This window comes from Acinonyx jubatus, chromosome A2 (assembly GCF_027475565.1).
Source record: "Acinonyx jubatus isolate Ajub_Pintada_27869175 chromosome A2, VMU_Ajub_asm_v1.0, whole genome shotgun sequence".
NCBI lineage: Eukaryota > Metazoa > Chordata > Mammalia > Carnivora > Felidae > Acinonyx > Acinonyx jubatus.
In genome coordinates this window covers 134787498-134813357 of record NC_069383.1, presented here as the reverse complement: position 1 = coordinate 134813357, position 25860 = coordinate 134787498, and the positions used below count along the sequence as shown (strand labels likewise).

General features: G+C 42.6%; 1 protein-coding gene across 14 annotated transcripts in view; it reads left to right on the top strand.

Moving 5' to 3' along the window:
• The window catches only part of ATXN7 (ataxin 7), a 141502-nt gene that overhangs the window by 33141 nt on the left and 82501 nt on the right, over positions 1-25860 (top strand). For 6 of the 14 annotated variants that reach the window (XM_053219128.1, XM_053219116.1, XM_053219118.1 and 3 more), the window contains 4 exons: positions 2445-2543; positions 12717-13952; positions 14348-14686; positions 14916-14984. In XM_053219128.1, the coding sequence (XP_053075103.1) occupies positions 13697-13952; positions 14348-14686; positions 14916-14984 (664 nt within the window). In that variant the 5' untranslated portion in view covers positions 2445-2543; positions 12717-13696. The other 8 variants (XM_053219122.1, XM_053219125.1, XM_053219124.1 and 5 more) reach the window with 6 other exon arrangements.

Here is a 25860-nt window from a genome sequence, read left to right as displayed (position 1 = left end):
CAAAAAAGAGTAAATAAATTTATGCTTCTCAGGAGTTTAGAGGAATTCAAGTTATGTCTTTTTTATTTCCTTTTCTCCCATCTTTAATTGGCTGTCATTTAAAAGAAACATCTGGAGCACCTGGGTAGCTCTGTCTGTTAAGCGCCCGACTTCGGCTCGGGTCATGATCTAATGGTTCATGTGTCTGAGCCCCACATCAAGTTTTGCACTGACAGTGCAGAGTCTGCTTGGGATTCTCTCTCTCCTTCTCTCTCTGCCCCTCCCCCCCTCAAAATAAATAAACTTTAAAAAAATAAAAAGAAAAAGTCTTGTTAAAAATTCTATTCATTGAATGTTACATAGCAGGTGGTGAATGAATGAAAGCTGTCAAGTTCTATTTTTCTATTCTTAGCAAATGCTTTCCAGTCTACCTTTTAAACAATTTCTCTTTGTCTTTGCGAAACAAAATTAAGTTGCTGTTTAGGCAGATTGGTGTACTGGCAAGGGAACTAAAAGAATACCAAAGGCCTCCATTCTAGTTCCAAGTCCAAACCATTTATTTGCTGGGTAATCTTGAGCAAATTATGACCTCTCTCCGTCTGTTTCCTTACTAGTAAAATGGAGATCATAACAACAGCTCTTTTGAGCACAGTGGTCTCGTGAAGATAAAAAAGGAGGACATATACAAACAAAAGGATAGTTTTCTTCCCCCTATCCGGAGAGAAGTTACTATTTTTAAATGCTTATTTTTAGTAGCTGCCACTACCTTTTTATCTCTTAGGGTCTCCCTTAAAGCATTTTTAAGGTATGCAGGCCAATAAGTGGTGAATTTTTTTAAAGGTAGAAACTATCTTGGGGGCGATTTCGTAGAGTACCCCAAATCTGGTGACTTGCTTGGGTACTTTGGCGATCTGGCTAGATTTCCTGAGGGAAAATGGGAAAATAGTTGACCTAACAACATCCTGTCAAGCACAGAGTTTAACCTGAGGCCAGTGCTGTTCAACCTCCACCTGGTCAGCTCTGAAGCAATCAGTAACCACCTGAGTGGTTACTTCTAACAAAACATCTTTATTGGCTGTCTCCATCCTGGTAATTTGTAGCTTCTTTTGAGTGATTTTGCATAGCTGTAAAGTGTTTAGGATGCAAAGAAATGAATGTTGGCTTTTATTGGAAATAAGGCAGAAAAAGAACACTAAAATGGAAATCAGAGAAAAAATTTAAAAGATAGGAGACTAGGAAGGAATTAGGAATCCAGGGAAGGGAACATCTGGCTTATAAAGATTGTAGGAATGGTTACTGAATGATTACATTACTGGGTAACATTTTGTGGGTGAATGAAACAAACTGTTTTTAAAAGGAAGAGGGAAAGGATATGATCCAGGAATAACTTAAAAGCCAATAAAGATAATTATGAATAAATGTTCAAAACATGGCATAGAATTTCAGCCGCTGACTTTTCAAAGATGCTTTATTAGTGTCTCAGACCATAGAAATTTTTAGCTTACTCTCCTAGATTATATGAAAATAAATAAAAATTAAGCAAAGCAACCTTCTTGCCACCCAACTTTGGTATGTGGCTTGTGAGAATTATAGGAAGAGATGTGTGTTAATAGTGAATTTTTCATATGAAAGTAGCCTGCCTTGTGCTTTATACCTTGACAGCATCTGTTCCAAAGCTGTGTCATTACCTGTATTTGCTGTTGTTTCTCTTCTGCTGCATGTCAAACTTGAAAACCAGCTTAATTTCTAATTCTAGATTATTAACCTTCAATCCCTTGACTCCTTAACTCAGTGCTACTCTACAAATTAATTTTAATAGTAGCCACATTCTACTTGAAATTTATATATACACATATGTATGAAAATATGTAGATGATGGAGTACATAATTCCTTTGTGCTTTTTAGAAAGATGGCTTAATTGAGTTTTTGTTTTCTGTTTGTACTATTATGAATTGTTTATATAAATTGCTGAGTGATAAAGGATGGAGTGAGCTCTCTAAATAATAATCTCATTCGGGGTGTGTGTGTGTGTGTGTGTGTGTGTGTGTGTGTGTTTTAAATTTCTGATACTGACAGGTTTCATAAGGGTAGGCTTTCTGAATAACCATTTCAAAAATTAAGTGAAAAGTCATTAGTGGCAAATTACTCACAATGATTTTAAGCCTCAGGAGACTAACTCTGTGTACACATTGAATAGTCATTTATTCTTAGTTTGTTATAAATATAGCCAATTAAATTCACTGTAAAAAAAAAAAACCAAAAAAACAAAACAAAAACAGAAACAAAAACAAAACAACAACCTGAATTGCATTTGTTGTAAAATTGGTAAAGTGCTCGAATTTTAACACTTTGACATTTCAAAGCACATATAATAATTTTGGAACATCTGGCAACTAATGAGATTGTAGATTTCTGATTAGCTTTATTCTTTGTTTCATCCTTTTCCCCCTTTCTCTTTTTGTAGATCTGAACAGAATTAAGAAGAAAGAACTTCCACAATCATAGCAGATGAAGATCCACTGGTAAATCAATCAGAAATTTTGGCCTGCCCGCCAAGGAAAAGGTAATTAGCTGTCTCAACATAGCTCAGCTGAATGAATGCAGTGCTTCTGATTATAATAGAGTTTGAGTTTTACCAAAGGATGATGGTTTTTAAAGTTCAGGGTACCTGTGTAAGATCTCCAGTATAACCTTGAATATGATCATACTAATATGACATGACTGTGAATTTAAGAGTACAATATTATTAGGTATGTGTTTGTCAAAAGAAAAAGTGCTAAATAACCATCCGCAACTTATAGGAGAACTTTGGAGATAGGAGCATTCCCTGTCCCCCATACATGTCTACTTTTTGCTAGGAATTTGTCCAAAGACATGCTCTTATGTTTCTGTCCAGTTCCACTTTACCTAGCTTCTCTTTTCTTTTCTCCACAAGCAATATAGAGCCAGCTGCTCAGAGCAGGGAAGATCCTAAGCAAAGTGTAAAATAGACAGGAGTTCTTCAGGCACACTTTCTGGGCCCAGTGCCTTTGCCCAGGTCAGTACAAAAAAAGCAGCCACTATTAATTGAGTTTCTCACTATATATTTGCCATTGTGCATTTACTATTTGGGGAAGAAGGAGGTAAGTTTCACATAATGTGAAAAAGAAGAAAAGTTCCTGGAGGAAATGTTTTTTTAAGTTTATTTGTTTATTTTGAGAGAGAGAGCTAGAGAGAGAGACAGCACATGCCTGAGTGAGAGAGAGGCAGAGAGAGAGGGAGAGAGAATCCCAGGCAGGATCCACGTGGTCAGCACAGAGCCTGACATGGGGCTTGAACTCACAAACCCACAGATCATGAGCTGGGCCAAAGTAGAGTCAAACATGCCCCCCAGGCATCCTAGGGAGGAATTTTTATTAAAACAAAACAAGAAAATCCATCTTCCTGTGTACTCCTGAAAGGACTGAGGGGGCTTAAGATGCAGTTTAAGATGAGTCATTTAGGGATAAAATTGAACACAATGTCAACAGGGAAGACCAGAGTTTCAACTTCTGAAATTGATCAGCTTGTATATTTAGGCAACAGACAAATGGAATGCTTCAGTGAAGTTTAGGCAACTATAGCCAAGATGGAAGGAAACACTGTAAACAACACGAACATTCACCTTCAAAGATAACATTTTGAACAAAACAAACAGAAACAGGAACTTCAGGAAGGATGTAGCTTTTTTTTTTTTTTTTTTTAATGTTTCTTTTGAGAGAGACAGAGGGGGAAGGAACAATCCCAAGCAGGCCTCACATTAGGTGCAGAGCCTGATGTGGGGCTCGATCCCAGGAACCGTGGGATCATGGCCCAAGCCAAAGTCAAGAGTCGGAGGCTTAGCCATCTGAGCCACGCAGGCGCCCTAGGATGTAGCTGTGCGTTTAGAATAAGTGACTGGGCTTTTCTGAAGTCTCTGCCTTCAAAATGGGCCTTTAAAATTTTCTGACCTGAAGCTGAAAAGGCAGACTCCTCACAAAGGATGGCGTTCATTGAGGAATGTCTGAAAAGTGCCAGAGAAGAGAGGAGCAGGGTTTTCCTAGATGGTAGTGAGCACCTGGCAGTGGTGGGATGTGGGGGTTCAGGGGGAGGTAGAGAGAAAACACATTTGACCAAAATGCCAAAGGAGCTGTTTAGCCTGTGATTTTCATTGAGCGTCCACTCTGAGTAGAGGGATTGTTCCTGAGGAGGAAAAGAGAATAGGAGGTGGTTTTCACAGACTACAAGTATGACTTCCTCTTTTTTGAATAGTGTTCAGATGAAAAGACTAATATGATACCAGGAAGTCAATGACAAAGGGCAGGGAAGGAAGAAGTATAACAAACTCAAGTCTGCCGGAAGAAGTGTGACGAAGTCACATCCAGACAGGTAGAAGCATGAAATGCGCCAGGAGAACTGTGAGAAACTGTCAAATTCATGGCCAGTGTAAAAGGGCAGCCCCTTTTTAGTGTCAGCTGATTATAGGCCCAATACCTATTCAACAAATGTTTCTTGAGTACCCTCTTGTGTCATGCTGTACTCTCTGGGCATTGGGGATCAGAGGGACAAAAATCTCTGCCACTGTAGCACTTTTTTTAATGGAAATAAATAGATAATAGATACAATATAGTAAGTAAATATATTGTACTAGATGGTGATGGTTGGGAAAAGCAGCTTAGGATAATGAGAATCAGGTGTGCTGATGAGGGCTGGAGCTGCAGTGTTAAATAAAGGTGATCAGGGTAGACTTTTTTTTTTTTTTGATGTTTGTTTATTTTGACAGAGGGACAGAGTGTGAGCAGGGGAGGAGCAGAGAGAGAGGGAGACATAGAATCTGAAGCAGGCTCCAGGCTCTGAGCTGTCAGCACAGAGCCTGATGAGGGGGTCGAGCCCATAACTGAGAGATCATGACCTGAGCCAAAGTCAGACACTTAACTGACTCACCCAGATGCCCCAAAATACTTGCATATCTTAAACTTACATAATGTTATATGTCAATTATATTCCAATAAAGCTGGAAAAATGGAAACATTATACAAATTGTATGTTAATAAGAAGTCCCTTTAATTACATTCTTTCACTTCCTGTTCTCCCTAAGTCCAGAGTTACCTCAACTGTTTTCTATGCATAGATTTGTCATTATGATTATTACGGTTTCACAAAAATAGGCACATAGTCTGTAGTATTTTGCATGTTGCTTTTAAAAAATTTATACTTTGGCTGCCTTTCCACTTGTTTCTTTTGGGCTGCTACATTATATGCTGTACTTTCATTTGTAAAAAAAAACAAACAACAAAATGTGAGAAGCAAAAGTGGGGCACCTGGGTGGCTCAGTCACTTAAGCATCCTGATTTTGGCTCAGGTCATGATCTTACAGGTTTGTGAGATCGAGCCCCCGTGTCAGGCTCTGCACTGACAGCATAGAGCCTATTTGGGATTCTTTCTCTCCCTCTTTCTCTGCCCTTCCCCTGCTTGCTCATGTGCATGCACTCTCTATCACTCTTTTTGAAAATAAATAAGTAAACTTATTTTAAAAAAGAAGAAAAGCAAAGACCTCTATTACAAAGAGGATGAGGTATCATAAAATATAAGAATAGCTAACACTTAATGAGTACTGACTATGTGACAAGTGCTGTTCTGAACATATTACATAATTGACTCCTGGTAACAACCTTGTAAGTTAGAATACTGTTGGGATACTGTATAGATGAGGGGTACATACCCTTGTGGTCCTCCTTTTACAGAGAAGCTAACTGAGGGAGAGACAAAATGTGTCCTGTTCAGGCCCAGAGTTAGGCAGTGGCAGAAATGGGCTCTGGGACAAGTTTTACCTCCCCCTGATGGTTGTCTCCCACCATCACCTCTTTGTAGGTCTAAACATTCTCATCACTCCCAAAGGACGGTCCTGTTTCTCTTAAACAGTAACTCCTCGTTTTCCCCTCCCCTCAGGCCCTGAAAGCCACCCGTCTGTTCTCTGTCTCTGTACATTTTCCTATTCTGGATATTTTACATACATGAAGTCATACAGTACGTGGCCTTTTGTGTCTGGCTTCTTTTACTTGGCTTGTGTTTGAGGATCCTCTGTGTTGTAGCATGTACCAGAACTTTACTCCTTTTAATTGCTGAATAATGCTCCATTGTGTGTATACATTGATCAGTTGATAGGCCTTTGGGTTGCTCCCACCTTTTGGCTATTTATTGTAAGTAATGCCATTATGAACATTGGTGTACAAATATCTGAGTCCCCGTTTTCAATTCTTTTGAATATATACATCTAGAAATGGAATTAGAGGATCTTATTGTAAATCTGTGTTTAACCTTTTGAGGGACTGCCAAATTGTTTTCCACAGGGGTTGTACCATTTTGCATTCCCACCAGCAATGTACAAGAATTCCATTTTTCTCTCACATCTTTGCCAAGATTGTTTTTTTCTGTTTTGCTTTGATAATAGACATTCTTTTGGTTGGGAATTGGTATCTCACTGTGGATTTTCTAGTATTTCTCTAATGACAAATGCTGAATATCTTTTCATTTGCTTCTTGGTTATTTGTGTTGTCTTCTTTGGACAAATGTCTGTTGAGATCCTTTGCCAATTTTGAAAATTGGATGATTTGCCTCCTTTTTTTTTTTTTTTTTTTGAGTTGTAAGATTTCTTTATACATTCTAAATACAAGTTCGTTATCAAATATGTGATTTGCAAATTTTTTCTCCCTGTGGAGTCTTTTTACTTTTTGAGAGTGTCCTTTGAAGCACAAAGGTTTAATGGTTTTGGTGAAGTCCAGCTTATCTCTTTGGCTCTGTTTTTAAGAAATACTTGGTAAGTCAGATTCTAGACTCCAGCTTATTAACCGCTGATTTAGGATTGCTGCTCTCTGCTGCCACTCTCCCCCCAGAAACCATTCGGAAAAATGCTAATGCTTTGTGCAAAACACCTGTTTTCTGAAGTGGAGAGAGGCAGAGAGCTCTGGAGAGTAGGGAGGGTAGATTTCTCACCAGTAGCAATTTTGTTTCAGTTCGATTTTTTCCTGCTCCTGAAGTTCCTTCACTTGGACCAGTGTGGTGGGGAGGAAGCTGTGATCAAAGTCTCTGGGTCCTGCAGGTTTTACATTGATCAAAATGGAGGCTAAACTAGGTTAAGTAGGTTAAAATGTCAGAAACTTTGCCTTCTGTCCTAGATTGTAGCATTTAAAATCAGAATGTCCATGGGATGTAGTAATTGTGAGTTTCTAGGAAGAAAGGTTTAGGGACTGTCACATCTAGAGGGTCATTTGGGTTAAGGTCTCCCCTTTTATATGAGAAAATATGTGTTTGGGGTAGGATTTGAAGACAGAAAACTACATTCATTCATTCACTCACATGTTTAGTGGAAAATAGTTAAGTCTGCATGCCATTTATCTCTACCAAGGAGAGGAACGTTTTATTTTGGAGGTGGATGGGGGATAAAAGCCCTTGTGGAATAGTCTGTCCTTTGGGAAAGAAGCAGTACAAACCCCGATGGCTATAGGATCAGGGTGTACACAACAATGGGGAAAAGCAAGGGGGTCATGTTGGTGAGGTCTAGGACTTTGCTCAGAACTGGAACTTTGCTGGGGGAAGGGGGAAGAAAGTTGTGTTGTTCCTTCCCTCTTGTACTAACACACCTGCACTGTTGGTCCTGGAGTGTAGCCTTAAGGCATTTTGCTGACTAGCTTTGGGACCTGGCCACCACACATCTTATGGTAGGTAGATTCCAAGTTCCCAATGACACGCTTAGGTTGGGAATGCAGACAGTCGATCCCTGGGAAAAGTAAGCATATATCTCATTGCTACCTTGCTTTCAGAACCCATACTCTTAACCCCAGTCCATGAAGTCCTGTGATTTAGAGGTGGGGATGAGTTCTCATGGGCTTAGTGTGAGGGATCAGGAAAGCTTTTGTTAAAGAAAAGGGATTTGAGGAAGGACTTGGCTAAACAGTAGGATTTAAGCCAAGGGAGGGAAAGTATTATAAATAGAGTGACCTTTATGAACAAAGCTTGGGGGCTGCGGTCTGGAGTGGGGAGCGTGTTTGAAGCTATCACTTGGTCATTTTGGCTGAAGTGTAGAGTACCTGCTGGAGGGAACTCTGTGGGCATGGTGGCGTGGGACCAACTCTAGAGGACCCTGAGTGCTAGGAGAGAAGTTTTCACTGAATTCAGTGGTCAGTGGGGAGCCCCTAAAACTGTTAGAGCAAGAACTGACATAAAACTAAAGCCATTCTTCATTCTGCAAGACTGGTGTGATAGTATAGCATGGGTAGGTTAAAATTGGGGCTTTCCATGTGACAGCATAAAAATGGCTAACGGTGCTTTTGTACTATGAGCTCTCCTGCTACTCCTCATGAAGCAGATGACTCCTGTTTTACTAATTTTATAGATGATGAAACTGGTACAGAGAGGTTAAATATGTAACTCCCCAGAGTTACGTAGCTAGTACGTGGTAGAACGGGGATTCAGCCTGGGCAGGTCAGCTCTAGAACTCCTGTTCTTAACTGGTGGTAACACTTACAGTCACTTCAGTGAAACACTGAACACTGCAAAAGTACAAAGAAGACATAGGAAATTATTTTTAACAGTGTGTTTAATCTTTGCATTTTATTGCATCTGAGGCAGTGCACCAGAACTTTATATAGTCAGCCTCTCTTTATAGCTAAACGCTGGTCTGACTTTTTCCATTTTTTTCCCATAACTTTTTCCCCCTCTATTCTTGTTTTTCTTTTCTTTTCTTTTTTTTTTTTTAAAGCTACTTAAAGGCTTTAAGTGAAGATTTTAAATCAAGTTTGTTAGTAGTTTAAATTTGCAGGCCAGTATTAAATCCCTAGAAACACTTGATCTGTATTCAATTTAAAGTTAAAACTTATTACTTTGTATTTTTAAATCTTTGTCTTCCTTCAAACAGTCTCGTATTAGTGGTGAATGTTTCTTTGGGAGAATTCATCCGCAGCTACACACATGTGATTAAGAAAACAAACTCAGTATTCAAAATTTTGTGCGTCTTGGCAAATGACACAGCTTGTAGAATGAATACGTGTACGGGTTAAGTCTTTAAAAAGATAATTGCCCTCATCTTTAAATTTCCACCTTTGCAACCATCCTTATTATTTCTGATTTTGCACTTGATTGTCAGGAATGCCAGCCACTGAGCTGAATTCAATTTCCTCCTTCCACTGTTCTCCCCCTGCTGGAATAGAGGTATTCATGACAGGCTTTAAGGATTTCACTAGAGGGAGCACAGTTAAAGGGTTCTTGCCTGCCAACCTCACATGCAGAAGAGAGCCCTGGCTCTGGAGAAGAAAGAGGGAGAGAGAGAGGTGTGGTCAGAAGAGGGAGAGAGGATATGAATTAAGGCTCAGCCAATTTTAAGAGAAATAAACCAAAACCAAAATACTCCTAATTCAGGGGATCTGAGTTTCTTGTTTCTCAAATGACTGCAGTCCTTTGGGGTTGATAATGGAGAATCTCTGTTACCAGCCCTGTAATTTGCACAGATAAATATACCGTGGTTCCTGGTTTTCAAGTTTATTAAGATGTTGTAGTGGGACCAGTGGGGATTTTTTCCAAATAAAAAGGAGGTTGTGTGGGCTCTTGCATCTTAGAGGTTTTGGACAGTTTCAGCCATTTTACATTAAACCAGATTTAAAGAGTGGAAAAGATCAACTTTTATTTTTGCCACTTAGTGATGCCTTTGGCCTTTGAACAAAGCATTTTACAAGTGGATCTGCTGTGCGAAGAATACTTTTTGTAAAGAGAGACCTTGTTACCCTTGGCACCTACTGGGAACGTCCCTAAATTTGGATGGTGAAGTCAGGCCATATTTTAAATGCATCCCTGGAAGAGATGAAATGTTCAGAATTTGGCAGCATTTCGCCTCTGACGGCCTAGTTCTTAAGCCACATACAGTCTAATTGGTGGTGACAGCCTTTTGCATAAGAGCATTTTGATGAATTAAATTATTTCCAGTACTTCTTATTCTTCTCATGTCGTCAGCAAAATCGCTATGTTGTGTTTACCTTGTGCCTACCAGGTACAATGTGTTAGGCAATAAGGAAATGTTTGATCAATTGAGTCCTCATTAGTCAAACCTTATAAAACCTAGCATTTATCTATGCAGATAGATATTGAAGATCCTCATAGCTGTGAGACATAATCAGTATGCTGGCAGGAACACTGATAGCATACAAGGCACACTACTATATTAAAATAATTACATTAAATGAATATAAATTGTATTAGCAATTTTCTCTTTATATTTGGGGGGGTATAGAGGACAGGTACTTAGGTAAGAAGTCCTTAGGGTTTTTTATTATGGCCTGGTAGGTAAAATAAGTATTTGAGTTTCTGCTGTACTCTTGTTTACAGACTGTGCCCTTTGTATAAGGAATACTTTGGAAATATTGCCCCAATTTGTGTATCAGAACACTGGACTTTCTCAGCTAACAGTTTTGACTTTTGTTGGTGACTCATTTGAACTGTGGGAAACCCAAACCAACTATGGATATCAGAAACTGCCTAATCTGGAAGGGTTTAGGACTTTCTTATGGGTGAAGAGAGTGTGGTAAATGCATTGGCTTCAGCAGAAGATGATTGGTGGGGAGATGTCATGGAGTTGCCTGTTATCCTTCAGCTTCAAAGTTAAATACATTTCACAGATAAGAATTGATCTGGATTGCTTAGTTTGATATAAGATGCTTATGTATTCTGTTCACTTTGTGTTAAGCTTTGTACCAACTTTCCGTGGATCTTTTCACATATTCCTCAGAAGAAACCTACCTTTATCTCCATTTTACCTATTAGGAAACTGAGGTGCAGACAGGTTAGGTAATTTGCTCTGGTTACACAACTTTTAAGTGGAAGAGCAAGACCATGGACCCAGAAAGAATTCCTAGCACCTAGGTCCAGAGCCCTCCTTAATGGTAGTTATTTGTTTTTTTTTGTTTTGTTTTTGTTTTAAAATTTTTTTTAATGTTTATTTTAGAGAGAGACAGAGACAGAGCATGAGTGGGGGAGGGGCACAGAGAGAGACACACACAGAATCCGAAGCAGGCTCCAGGCTCTGAGCTGTCAGCACTGAACCCGATGTGGGGCCTGAAATCATGAGCCGTGAGATCATGACCTGAGCTGAAGTTGGATGCTCAACCGACTGAGCCACCCAGGCGCCCGATGGTCCTTATTTGTAAGTTGAAGTAATACACCTTCCCCCTTACACGGTTTTGCATGTTAGTTGAGACAACGTGAACAGTACCTCTGGCAATCTTGGCACCTAGTAGGAGCTCAACAACTGAGAGTTGCTATTAGTAACAACTTCTCTTAATAAAGTTCATAATGCTGAGAGGATACGTATTACATTTCACTTTATATTCTGTTGTATTTTCTTTATTAAACGAAAACTGTAAAGAAAAAAGAAAGATGTGTTGAGCAACAGTAAGGACAGAAGCGAAGTATTATAAAGTGCCACATTGAGCCCATTGGCCAGAGGTTATATTAGTGAATCTTGAAGGATTTTCACATGTAAAAAGAGGGAAATCAAGCAGTGTCTTGAGGAAGTGGGTCTGTGCTTCAAGTTTGCCATTCTTCCCCTTATTTTCATTCTCACACTGTACTCAGAGACGAGAAGGGCTGTATTCAACTGGCAAGCTCCCTTTGCTATCTATATAGCTGGGTTGTTCTAAGCTTTTTTAAAAAATGGCAGCTCCAAATGACATTCAAATTCACAAATTTTCATTTCTCTCAAAATTTTTTTTAATGTTTATTTATTTTTGAGAAAGAGCGCGCAAGGAGGGGAGGGGAAGAGAAAGAAATAAACATAGACTCTGAGGCAGGTTCCGGGCTCCAAGCTGTCAGAGCCTGACATGGGGCTGGAACCCATGAACAGTGAGATCATGACCTGAGCTGAAGTTGGATGCTTAACTACTGAGCCAACCAGGTGCCCCTCTTAAATGTAGAACTATAAAATTCAAAGTTGTTAATAAACTGAGTACTTTAATCTAGGAAAACTGAGAAGGTGGATATTTTAATATAATTTTACAGATTTCTCAGTAATTTGGGATGAATTAAAAATTCAAAGTATGCTGGGGCTTCCAATATTGAGGGCCTATTTTTTTTAGTGTTTATTTATTTATTTTGAGGGTGGGGAGGGGCAGAGGAAGAGGGAAGAGAGAGAATACCAAGCAGGCTCCACACTGTCATCACAGAGCCCCATGTGGGGCTTGATCTCAGGAAACCTGAGATCATGACATGAGCAGAAATCAAGAGTCTGATGCTTAACTGACTCAGCCACTCAAGTGTTCCTGAGGGCCTATATTAAGAGTTAGGAACCCTATTAGTACCAAACGATTAAATGTTTTGCCCCCACATTTTTCTCACTGAGTATCAGTGAGAAAAGGAAGTTAAAGCCTTAGAAATGATTTTTTTTTTTATCCTTCCAATAATTTCCACCATTTTTGGGGTTATTTTGTTTCTACTACTTCTTAGATAAAGACAGGAAGCATGCATCATTTCACTTTTTTGGAACTTATGTTAGCATGCAATCCAGGAAAATTTTACAGAGTTATTTCTAAATCTTTTTAAAATAAAAAAATCGTGTGTGTGTGTATTTTTAACGCTTGTAAATTTTCAACTTAAGCCCTTTCTTATAAGAGCCCTGCGTTAAGTTTAGATTGCAATAATATTTCCTTATTAATTTTTACTCTTATTTAAACATTTTTGTTGGACTTTGTTTCTTTAGCAGAGAAGTTGGCCACCTCTATCATGCCAGATGTTCCAGATAAAAAACATGAAACCCTCTTCCTCCCCACCTAGAGAAAGCACCTGTAAGCAAACAACTGTGACGAACGTGCCACAAGAGTGCTATTATTGCCACGTGAAACATGATGATCAAAATCCTTGTTTCTGTCACAGGCTTCAGATTCTCACGTCAGTTTGAAATAACAGAGCACTTACTGAGAGTGGTTGGTGTGGTCTGCTACTGTTTCAAGTACTTCACACGCTTTGGTTATTAAGTAGTCTTTTATTTTGCTATCTTTACCTATCACTTAAGCAAAAGCTTTGCAGGGCGCGCGCGTGTTTGTGTGTGTCTGTTGAGGAGGGGTGCTAAATTTTGTGGGCTAGTGCTTAATTTAGTATACAAAAATCTGACAAAACTCTTCTAAACACATTTTCTAGAAGTGCTGTATATTCTCCTAAGCCCTGGGTCCCGCCCCTGCCGAAGCAAAGACAACCATAAAGAGGGAGGGACTAACAACTCCATCTGAAAATGAACCCGATTTTAAAATGGCAAGATTTTTTAAAAAAAATTTTCGGGGCGAACGAATCACTTCTAGGAGCAATGGAAGGGGAAATAGAGAAATTTCGGGTAGTGTCTCCAAAACCTGTACACAGAATCACCGCCGCCTGTCTCTCCATCTTAAACTGGTTTCATGATCTCTCTTTGCTAGACGAGAAGTTCAAGTTCGCAGGGCGCACGCTGTGACCTCTAGTGGTGGGCATCCGGCGAACACCGGGGCTTCGGGCTGACACCTGGGACGGCACCTGGGCCGCATTTCCTTGCCGGCCGGTGGTTTCCTACACCTTAGGCGGCGGCTTGCCATTCATGCTTTTGACAGCTGCGTGGCCGCCCGCGAGCGGAAAGCGAAGTGCTCCCTGCACCAGCCTCTGGGCCCCTGGTCCGAAACCTCGGGCGGGAGGGCCCGACGGCGACCACATTCGATGGTGCCCCGGGGCCGGCCAGCCTGCTCCTCCATAGGTGGCTGCGTTTCCGACTTCGCCCTGGCTCCACTCCGGGGGCTTGACGTGCAAACTTCGCCGGAGCGAGCTGAGAGGGAGGGACCGGCGTGGGGGAGGAGGCGGCGGGAGGCGCCTCTGCTTAAGGGAGCCGGCCGGGCGCCGCGGCTCGGACGGACGCGCGGACGGAAGGAAGGAGCGGGGCCGCCGGGCCCGGCCCGGGGATGCGAGCGGCCTCAGGGTGGGCAGCTGGAGGGCCGGGGGTGCGTCTTCGGGCCTCCCCGCCGTCGGCAGCCGTGGCTGGGCCGGGGGCGGCTCCGGGCGCCGGCCTCCGTGCGGGTCTCGGCGGCAGAGGCAACCAGGGGACCCTGCGCCGCGGTGGCGGGCCGCCGGCGGCTCGTCCCCTCCCCCGAGGGGCCGCGGGAGTCGAAAGCGAAAGCGAGCCCGGGCCGCGGACTTTGCGCCCGGGGCGGGGGGTGGCACGGGAGGAGGCGGGTTGGGAGGGCTGGGCGGCCGGGGGGCGCTGTCAGCGAGCCCCACCCGGCCTGCGGGCCGCGCACGCCGCCGGAACTCCCCGGCGCCTCCTTAAAAGCGGCCCCCGCGCGACTCTTTTCCCCCTTTTTTGTTACATTGTAGGAGCGGAAAGAATGTCGGAGCGGGCCGTGGATGACGTCAGGGGGGAGCCGCGCCGAGTGGCGGCGGCAGCGGGCGGAGCAGCGGCGGCGGCCGCCCGGCAGCAGCAGCAGCAGCCGCAGCAGCAGCAGCAGCCTCCGCAGCCCCAGCGGCAGCAGCCGCCGCCGCCGCCGCCGCCGCGGCGCCTCCGGCCGGAGGACGGCGGCCCGGGCGCCGCCTCCACATCGGCCGCCGCCGCAATGGCGACCGTCGGGGAGCGCAGGCCCCTGCCCAGTCCAGAAGCGATGCTGGGACAGTCGTGGAATCTGTGGGTCGAGGCTTCCAAACTTCCTGGGAAGGACGGTGAGTGTCCACGCCCTCCTTTTCCCCAGGTCCCTCCGTCCCCCATCCTCTGACCCTCCTCGCCTCCCCGCCCCCACCCTGTGACCCGCCCCCTCGGGGGTCAGAGATGCTATCGCTCTGTTGGGGTACGCAGAGGTGCCCGCAACTACTCCTTGCGTGCGTGAGCGTGCGTCACACTCCCGGCCACTGATCTGCCTCTCCCCTCCTCCTGTGTGTGTGTATCTCCTAGGGACGGAATTGGACGAAAGTTTCAAGGAGTTTGGGAAAAACCGCGAAGTCATGGGGCTCTGTCGCGAAGGTGAGTCCAGCCCCCCGTTGGAGTTTGTGCAAGCCCCGAGGAAGTTTGCTTGCCCGCTTCGTTAGGGTGGGGAACTTGACCCTACCTTACTCACTCCTTACCCACGCGCGAGGATGCTGCTGCTTGAGGAGGAAGAAGGGGGAGAGCAGAACGATTGGAAAGTCTTGTTTCCGGGTCTTCCTGTAATGGGGAGCGTCCTCGAACCCATTGGTGGAGGCCTGGTGTGGTGCAGCCTGAGCTGCGTTGCTCAGTGATAAGCTTTGGGGACTAGCAGTGAGTTGAACCCAAATCCCTTCTGGTCTCTCTTACTGAAAAACACAAGTGGAGACGGGAATTACTAGCTTGGAAAGCATTTCCACGAATGCTTTAGGCGGCTCTGGGAAGGAAATCTTGCCACCAGGAATTTTCTGCTGGCAATCAAAATTGATTCCAAACTTTAGAAAAGATAACAGTTTATCTGTGCGGCCTTATTTCTGTGAGGTTCAAGCTGCAAAGTTTAGGATGCTACAGAAGGATCACCACAACTGAGGAGCAGTTGGCCAGACTGTGTGTGTGACTTGCCAAGATCAGGGTGCGAAAAAGGCCAGAATTCCGTATCGTGAAACAAGCCTTTAGCGTCCATAGTTAGTGAAACCAGTGTCTAATTATTGGCCAGTTTTTAATAAAACTGATCCTTAGAGAAGGATATTTAGGGAAATATTTGTAGCTAAAGGTGTGTCTCCAAATGAAATGAAAGGTCAGGTATCTAGAAACTGTCAGACTTTTTTTTTTTTTTTTCTTTTTTCCTCCTAAAATCCTCCTAGATTTTATTTTTCTTTGAATAGTCAACTTTGCTATCTAATGCCTGTGCCAGGCTTGGACACACTGCAGTCAGAAAGGACTTCTGGAGGCCAGTGAACTTTAGGTTAGTTTAAGTTGCTCTTTCAGTGGTGGTAAGGACAAGGCCTTACATGAGGTTTGGTGTCCAAAATCCTGAGTTTATATTCCCTAATGCAATTTCATTGCTTATATATAGCCGTTTACTTTGGCATAGTTATTGTCCATGGCCCAAGAATAGGTAGAACCTTGGCGAGCTGAATGTTTTAAAGTCCAGAGTTGGCCCATTGTTACTCTGTCTCCATATTTACTTCTTGTTTTTAGAGCCTCTCTTTTTTTCACGTTTGCTGTTTTGGTTTTTTGAACTGGCCTCTTGTTGGCCTCTTGGCGCTGAGAAGAAGAGTAATACCAGTGGCAGCTCTGTGAGAGCTTCCAATTGGAACAGATTATAGAGCAAATTAGTTGATCTTGAAAATGAGAATCGCTGTTTGAGAGCAAAGGAAAGAGAGGGAAAGCACAGGACTTGCTGGCGATGTTGCAATAGGAAAAATCAGTTGTTAGTCCGGTTTTAGTGTTGAGTTGGCAGTCCGCCTGGGCTTAAAAAATTAAAATCACTAGGTGGCAACTCTCATATGAAGCAGTTGGAGTAGAGCATTAGAGGACCTGACCCACTCCTGTTCTTAGTTTTTATTCTTTGGGTGTGGATACATTTCCCATAAGGGGTTTCTAAATCTGTGTGAAAACAGCATGCTAGTAATTATTGGTAATTCCCCAATAGAGGATGAGTAAGGGTATTAGTGTTTCACTGGGCAACTTGGTCTAGACTGAGACCCAACCACATTTAGTGGCTAGAATGCAGTTATTGCCATATTTATTATTTTCTGCTGGGACATATTCATCAACAGGTTTTATTTACCATGAGGATCTAAGACCTCTTAACTACCTTCTTGAGGCAAAAAGGGCTCAGAGATTTGGTTGTGTGTGTTTCTGACCTACCAAATTACTAATGATTATTAGAGGTGCTGTTTTTTAAAAGTTGCTCTCACCATTCAGAGGATGCTGAAGGGGCCAGGATGGCTGAAATTCGGCCTGGCTGTTTGGCTTAGAGACTGAAGTTTTTAATTCGGTCACTTCTTGATTCATTTGTGATTTTATGGATTTTCTGAAACAGTTGCAAAATTCAAGCATGAGGATATTCAGCACTCATGCAGTGGGCTTTGTTTGTCTAACAAACAGCTCATGTTGGGCTGCTTAAGAAATGAAAATACGTTTTAAAATCAGCAAAAATTATTAGTTATGTTTTGTCTTTAGTGACGATTATTTCCTACCAAGAAAAGGTGTTGTGGAACTAAATCTGTACTAATTCCTCTTGGCAAGGAGGTTAAATGTAGATAAATTGACCACATGATTGAAGCACTAAGAATCAGGAACTGCCCATCTTGGAAGATGTTTGGGAATATGAACCAGACTTGTTGAGTTCTCATCCAGTTGCTTTATGATTGTGGACTTAGGGGTAAAAGCCTGGGTATGAGAGCAAGTTGCTTAACCTTGTACTTGTTTTTTACCTCTCAGAATCTGGCTTTCCCTCTTTGTAAAACGTGATAATACCTGCTTCCCAAGGTTGTAGGAGTGGAAATTAAATTCGATAACATACGGAAAGTGACTCAGTGCATACTAATTTCTTCAACCCTTTAAACTGCTGATAATCTTAGACTTTATTTCTGAATTCAGTATTTATTTGTGTCAGGGGGTTAATATCTGGGACTTGAATGGGCTGTAGTGCAGTCATAGTTTCCTTGAAATTGTAGGCTAAACTATGTACATCTACTGTTTTTTTAAGTTGTTTTTTTTTTTAAATGATTATTTTTGAGAGAGAGAGCCAGGGACGGGCAGACAGAGAGACACACACACACACACACACACACACACACACAAAATCAGAAACAGGATCCAGGCTCTGAGCTGTCAGCACAGAGCCCGATGCAGGGCTTGAACTCACGAGCCATGAGATCATGGCCTGAGCCGAAGTTGGAAGCCTAACCGACTGAGCCATCCAGGCACCCCTGTATGTCTACTTCCTAGTAATGTCTACAGCTTCTCTTGAATTCTCAGAGATCCTTCCTTTATCTTGACCCCCAAAATTCAAAACTGGTGAGCTATGATTTTTGTCTTTTTTTTCTCCTGTAGCTTAGTTTGGCCAGTTCTTTCATGGTAAGACTGCCCAAGGGTTAATGCTGTGGGAGAGGTTAGAACTATTGATTTAGATGGAAGTGAGGTTAGTTGTGGTTTAGCTAATGTATCATCCCTTTTTTTCCTAATTAGCACAGGTAGGCAAATGTTAGGATAAAATTTCAGTTATCTTTTAGAGGTCATCCTGTTTCCATTTGCATCCTCACATTCTTATTGCCTTTGGTTTCTTGTAATTTGTAATTGTAGTTGATAACACAGGTAATCTGAGTGGAAACAGATGGATAATACATTTTGGCTGTTTTCAAATGATTAAACTTAGAAGATAAATTACCCTATTTTCCAAAGGTAACTTGTGAAATTCTATATCTAACAAAATTATATTTAGATGAAATTGATTGGTATGAGTAACTGATTAAAGTTCCCATATTAGTGACTGAACATATATAGGGAGCCTTAAAAAAATAAAAAATGCCTTGATTTCTTGACAGATTTAAAAAAAACAACAACTTAATCTGTCACCATTTGAAAGTATATATTATGTGGTGGCTCTTTCATTAGAATGTCAGCTCCCAGAGGACAGGAGCATTGTTGATGGAGGTATAGTCATCTTCTGCACCATTTGTGCTCAGTAAATATTTGCTACCAAAAATGTAATAATTGGGCTACTTAGAAAGATTGAGCTGAGTCTCTCAAGGATGAAGAGGTCGAATCATCCAATTTTCCATTGTCTCCATGCCCTCCTCCCCCAAAGGTACCTATTCTGTGGGAGGTATGCTTTATGGCCCTCAGAAGGCCAGAGGCTGTCTTTCAGCACTTCCTGTTGATTTGTCCTGAGTTTAGCACTCCATTTACACTTTCCAGAAAGTGCAGACAGGACACCACCTCTCTTATCTGTGATATTTAGGCAAGGGAGTGGAATGGCGACCCAGAGTGATAGCCACACTTGATGACAGGTGATTTCCCTGTCATAATAACAATGACATAATTGAGCCTAGGGCAAGATGAAAAAGAGGTTGGTTGGCATCTATAAGCAGCTAGATTAAAAGAAAAGAAAATAAAAGACTGACTGGGGCATGGGCAGCCTCAGTCAACACTAACTGAGTCACCGTATCAATACTAAATTTTTCTTGCCTAGAGAAGAAAATGGTCATAGTTAACTGAAAACAAATAGGTATTTGTGTGAAATACTGTTAAAGTAACTGCATTATAAGCATAAAACCCTCTTCCTGAAGTGAAGAACGTTTCTGTTTTTCTGTAGGGTTTCTTTCATGTTCCCCCCCCCCCAGCTTTTTCTTATGGGCAATTTGAAATCTACAAAAGATACAGAAAAAATTTTAATGAGCCTCCTTGTATCCTTCATACAGCTTAAACACCTAATGAGTCATGGCCCAATCTTGTTTCATCCCTACCCCACTCCCCACACTGAATTATTTCGAAGCATGTCCCAGACAGCATATCATTTCTTTAGGTTTTCTTCTTTTCTGCTTACATGGACTTCACCTTGTCTCCTGCAGAATGGAGTCTTTATGTGTGCTGTACCTTCTTTTGAGGCAAGCCAGGCTGCCCTTTCTCATATCTTTCATAGGTGTATGAGTGTTCTGCAGGTGGCAGTGTTTGCATTCTGCCTACATCTCAAGTGGAAATCGAAACTGAGCCTTAGGAATCCATGAGATCCAAGTTCACTGTATCTGAATCAGGTTCATACATTTAAGGAGCACTCAGGTGATTCGATTGCAGGTCACCCACACTTGATGCCTCACGGATGAGAGCTAGGGCTGCACTGACAATGGGCAGTTGTCTGACAGTTGATGTATGAAACTCTCTAAAGTCTGCACGAACTCCAGAGTGAAAGAGCCCCTGGAGACCTAGTGAGACACTCCCACAGAGCAGGGATTCCTTCCTCTTAGTTCTGGTTCCTTAGCTCTTTTAATGTAGACGACAGCCCGTGGACCAAATCCTGCCTGCAGCCTAGCTAAGAATGGTTTCTACATTGTTGAATCATTGAAGTAAAAACTCAGAAGAAAATGACTGTTTGATGATATGTGAAAAAATATGAGATTCAGATATTAGAGTCCATAGTAAAGTTTCATTGGAACATAGCCACAGCCATTCATTTACTTTACTGATGGTCTGTGGCGGCTTTCTCCCTACAAGGAACAGCAGAGTTGAGTAGGTGCAACCGAAGCCATACAGTCTGCCAAGCCCACAATTTACTGTTTGGCTCTTGACAGACAAAGTTTGCCAATTCTTGTTCTAATGGGTTCCTTGGTTAATGAAGGAAAACTCATTCTGCAGAATGTGATTTTGGTACTCCTCAAACTTGTTTTGAAGGGGAGAATCTTTAAAATAGTAAAAGTTATTATTCTTAAACCAAAAATTTATCCAGTACTGAAGAAGTTTGTTGGGTTAGAAGGAAGATGAAAGAATGTATGTGAGGTTTTGTGTAAAAAGGATCCCGTCCTCGTCCTCTTTTGTCATTCACTGCCACTTCTCTAGGGTATATGTCTGTTTCAGGGCAGTTCAAATACAGAGCATCAACAGAGCTGTCATTGTCTCAGCTTTTAAGAGCCTTAAACTGTGAGGATGGTGATCAGCTTCTGTTAAGCCCCACTGGAGAAAGAAGCAAACTTTCATGGGATTTTAAAAAGGGTACCTGACTCAAATTCTTCAGAGTTTCTGCCCTTGTAGTTTGGAGAAACTAGTTTGGAGCCCCATTGGAGGTCATTTTGGGAATTAGGAGGCTGCTTCACCAGGAAGCAGATCTGCATTTTGATTGATGAAGAGGGTATACAGCATCCTTGTATCTCACACTTTTAAGATTTTGTACTTGCTGAAGAGTTAACACCTGGCACAATCCATGCTGAATTTCTCCACCCTCTAGGCTTTGTTGTTAATGGAGACCACGTGCCTTACCTGTGATGGCGTGGGGTTCCCAAACTTTGCTCAAGTTACAGTTTTGTTTCTTGTGAACTCTAACTTTGGGAGAAATTTGTGCATCGTTATTGAGTGTGACCTACATGTTCTATGGCCTCATTTCTTATAAGGATATCCTGCTTTCTCAATGCCACATCTCACAGCATACCTGCGTATATGTGGACAGCTTAAGCTTGGTGAGAACGTTTATTCTGTGCCAACATATGCTTTACCTTATGTCATCTTGTCAGCACTCCTGTGATCTCCGCATTCCCATTTCCCCCTTTTACAGATGAGGAAACTGAGGCTCAGAGAAATGAGGTACCTCAGTAAGATCATGAAGCATGTAAGAGACACTAACCCAGATCTGCCTGACTCCACAGTCCACATGCTTGACCCACTGCCGTGCTGAGCCCATTCCAGAACGCTCGCCTGCTTTTCATGAGCTTGAGCAGGTTGCTATGACCTTTGTTTTCTTTTCCTCAGCTAGAAAAACTGAACTTTACTACCCCTGCCCCCACATTTATTCTAAAGATACCAGGGCCTTTTCCTTGCTGTGCCTTAGAACAGTCTATATGTTGTGTTTAGCAGTTCCTTTATACAGATCTTTTCTTGGAGGGGGAGGGGACATGGGTGCGGTTTGCATTAGAAGTAATTGACTTTAAAAAAAGATGAAATGAAAGCTAAGGTTGTAGCAGATAGGAAACACAATCATCTGGGATTTGTGCCATTAGGAAAAAAATCTTTTAAAAAAGAAGTGAAATTTCACTATTTAAATAGCATTTCAGTGCAAGATTGCTTTTAATCACATTGATATTCAAAGTTTATGGCAGTATTTTTAATAAATGTGCCCCTCTGATTATTAAAGTATTTTTTGATTGAAGTTCTAAGGAGAAAAAGAAGCCTGTTAGTAGACTTAACAGTTGGAGTTACTGTACTTTTGAGAGAAAGGCAGAGGATTACATTTATATTCATCTTGTACAGCAGGGATTATTATAAATGAGCAAAAGAAGGAAAAGAACGATTTTTACATTTCAGGCACTCAACATAAAACTAGATTAAGTGTTCTTGTTCCTTTTTGTAATAAAGACCCTGCTAACATGAAATGCTTTTCTGTTCTGTGTAAGCTTATGGCAGGCAAAAGTCATAGGTTATTATCAATTATATCCACAATCTTAAAACAAAAAATATTTCCCTCCCAGGTTACACTGATGTTTTCCACAATCTTGAACTCCAGTAATGCAGGCGGCGGGGGGGGGGGGGGGGGGGGGTGGTGGGGGACAACCCCCCAAAACTAATGTTTTTAACCAGTGGTTCCAGGCTTTTCTATTTTATACCAGGAAGTTTCCTAAATAAATTGGGGACCAATGATAGGGTTGCTAGCATTTTGAAATATAGATAATTAGACACGCATATAGTTATTACCATTATAAAAGTATGAGGGCCATAGTTTTGGAATAAAGGACAGTTTTTTAAATTTGAAGAAAGTTTTGAAAAGACACAATGCGTTATCCTTACTTTTCTCATTTCTTTGTGGACTTATTGGAGATCATTATGTATTTTGCCATTTGAGAAGCACTGCTTTAAATCAGCTTCCTAAAATGTCTATCATGCAACCTTGCTTGTGTGTGCTATTCTTAGGAGTTAGGCAGGAAAGGGGTTCCATGTGGTAGGTTTAAAAAAGACAACTTGCGAGGCAGTGGTGGGAACTACTGATTCTGGAGTTAAACAGACTTAGGCTCAAATCTCAGCTGTGGCTGGTGAGTTAACTTGAGGAAAATTAAATAGCTTTGCTAAGCCTCAGTTGACTGACTGTAAAATGGGAATAGTGGTAGTGCCCCGTAGTGGGTGGAAGGTTTAAATATTGTAGTGCTGTTTCAGCACTTTGTGCAGTGGCTTGCAGAGTAACTGTTCAACACACGTTAATTGCTGATTCTGTTCATTTTATCAGTAATGAAAACGGGGTGTCCTGAGCGTGCTTCTGATCAGGTGCTCCTGCAGGACGTATAGGGGAGCAAGCAGCAGGAAGGGAGATGGCTGTTTTCCTTGAGCAGGCAGTATGTTGGCGGTCAGAGGAAACCTCAGTGTGCTCGGGAGGGCAGAGTGTAGGAAATGAACCCAAGTTTCGAGTTGTCTTAAGACTCCAGTGAAAATGAGAAGTGGGAATTGACATTTCTTGTTTCCTCCTTTAGACCTCTCCTTTTGACTTGCAGAGAGAAGCCCCGTGTGGTTATTTACTCTCTCCTGCTTGTACAGAGTGGTGCAGCTCCTCTTCTGGAAGCCTGAAGTTTGTCTTTTAGATAGCTTCTTAGAATGTTCCACAAACTTCTTTTTCTGAGCAAGAAAGGTAAATTGTAGCCAGTAGAGTAAGTTGTCTTCACTAAATTGTGAAAGGGATGGGATAACCGAGGCCCCTATTTGTATGATGGTGTGTGTTGGAGGGGAGGTGCTGGGGACAGGGGATGGTAGTCACAAGGGGTTTTCTGCCTGGTGAGGGAATTTAGAAAATTGCCTGGTCAGTTCTTGTAAATTTCCATTCTAACTGGAAGCAGTTCTTCATTTAAGTTACCTTGTTCTCTTTGGAAACTATATGGACAGATAGGTTTTAATGGGAAAAAAATCATCATTATGATAGAAGTTAATACATACTCATGGTAAAGATTTTACTAATGAAATACGGAACATGAAAACCATCATTCTTTGTAACCCCATTCTAGCCAATTTTAAATCTTTAATTACAGGGTTCGTATTTAGGGACGTTTATACTTGATCAAGGACACCCATGTTACTGCTTTGGGCACTCAACGACAGGCAGGACTTGAACTTGCTAGCCTGGTTATTTTATTTCCTGACGAGGTCCGGGCCTTGTCTCTCGGCAGGCCCCAGAGTATTTTGTCCAGCATGATTCCTGCTTTGAGAATCCTCTGGCTGTTTTGCCTTTGTTCATTTAGCTTTTCTCCCACAGACATTTGGTAGACACTTTATCTGTGCCTTTTGCTGGTCTGGAGTCTGAGGGTACAACTGCAAACAAGGTAGGAAGGCACAGCCCTAACCCTCAGTAAGGCAGCTGGTCAGCAGATATTTGCAGACTTACCCACTAAGTGCCAGGTTCTCTGATGGATGCTGGGGATAGAGTGACACAAGTCAGAAGGAACCCCTGCCCTCTGCCAAAGGGAGACACAGTAAATACACAAACATTTTTCAAGGACATAGAGTGCTGTAAAGTAAGCTAATGATGTGGGGGGGGGGGTGGTAGTTCTAGCTAACATGATGAAGGAAGGCTTTTCTTGGAATTTAGCATTGGAGCTGAGATCTAAATGGTGTGAAAGAAGCTGTCACTGGGTCATCTGGGATGGGGGAAGGAATATTCCATGTGGATGGAAAAAACAATTACACAGCCTCTGTGATAGGAATGGAGAGGAGTGGAGGAAAAATGAAGCTTATGAAGGTCAGACCACAAAGGCCAAGGTTAGGATTTGGGTTTATCCTATGCGTAAAGGGAGCCTACTGCAGGGGAATGGCCTGATCTGTGAAGTGTGAAAACCACCAGCTCTTGTATGCTAAGTGTTTCGAGGGAAGGGTGTGGAGACCAGGCAATTAGGTGAGAGGTGGTGATGGCAGTGGCAGGGTATCCTGTGGAGGGTATGGTTTGGAGGTGGATTTGACATGATTTCGCGAAGGCTTGGATGTGGGTGGGGGAGAAAGGTAAGGATTGAGCAGCCGAGTGGTGAGGAGTGGCGGAGACAGTGGAGACTTGGTCAAGGGGCTCGGGTTTCGGCCACAGTGTGTGTGCGGTACTTAGCCTTCGCCTGCAGCTGTGGAGTATACAGCCACGCCTGGTGGGGCAGCCTGGGCTGGCGGCGTTGTGCGCATCCGTGTCACCTGTGTACAGAACCTGGAAAGCTACGGGACAGGGTGAGTTCCTCCAAGGTGCGGGTGTGGACAGAGAGTAGAAGCGGGCCAGCGGTCCTCCTTGAGGGGGTGGGGTTGAGGAGGAAGCTGTGGGAGGAGGGAGGAATCGCTGGGAGATGGGAAGGGAATCCAGCTGAGCGTGGTTGGTGTAGAATTCAGAAGGAGAAACACTTGAAGTGAGGCGTGATTGCCTATGTCAGATGCTGTGTGAAGTAAAGCCAGGCCAGGGAACTGATCTTTGGCTCTGGAAGTGTGGAGGTGATTAACGACCTTCATCAGTGGATGAAATGCCTCAGGGGAGGGGGCTGAGGGAGGGACTGGGGGTACTGTGAGGACCAGCACTGAGGAAATGGAGACGACAGATGTGGGCAGGTCTCCAAAGGGTTTTGCTCTGAAAGAAAATGGGGAAATGTGGCAGTAGCAGGACAAGAGTATGGATAAAGGGGAATAGGGAAGGTTTATTTTATTCCGTTTTGTTTTGTTTTGGATAATACTAGGCCATGTTTGTCTGCTCCTGGAAATATCCAGGAGTGGGGGATAATTGATTGCATGTGAGAAAATAGATAAAACTACAGGGATTATGCTCTGAGATGAGAAAAGGGGATGGGATCAGTGCCCAAGTAGACTGGTCAGCTTTGGATAGAATGGGACTTAATTCTGGTATTCTGAGAGGAAGAGCCTGTAGATGCATTGCAGGTAGAAACATGGAATTGGGGAAGCATAAGGTAATTAGTTCTTTCCTGTGAAGTAGGAGAGAAGTTAGGAGGTCATCAGTTAGTTGAGAGTGGATAGGAAGAATTTTGTCTGCCAGTTTTCCAGAGAATGCAGCTGGGTGGAAGAGGGTGGATAGCCAAGTAAACTGGCAGTTACATATCCCTTGGAGGCTTCCCAGTGCACTTAGAAGAAATCCAAACTTCCTAGCAAGGCCTGCGAGGCCTTGGGTGGTGAGAAGGTAAGCCCAGAAAATCAGGAATCTCCATAACTTGGCAGGGAGGACAGGGTGAGTTGGTGGGAAAGCAGGGGTTAGTTAAGGAAGGCTTCCTGG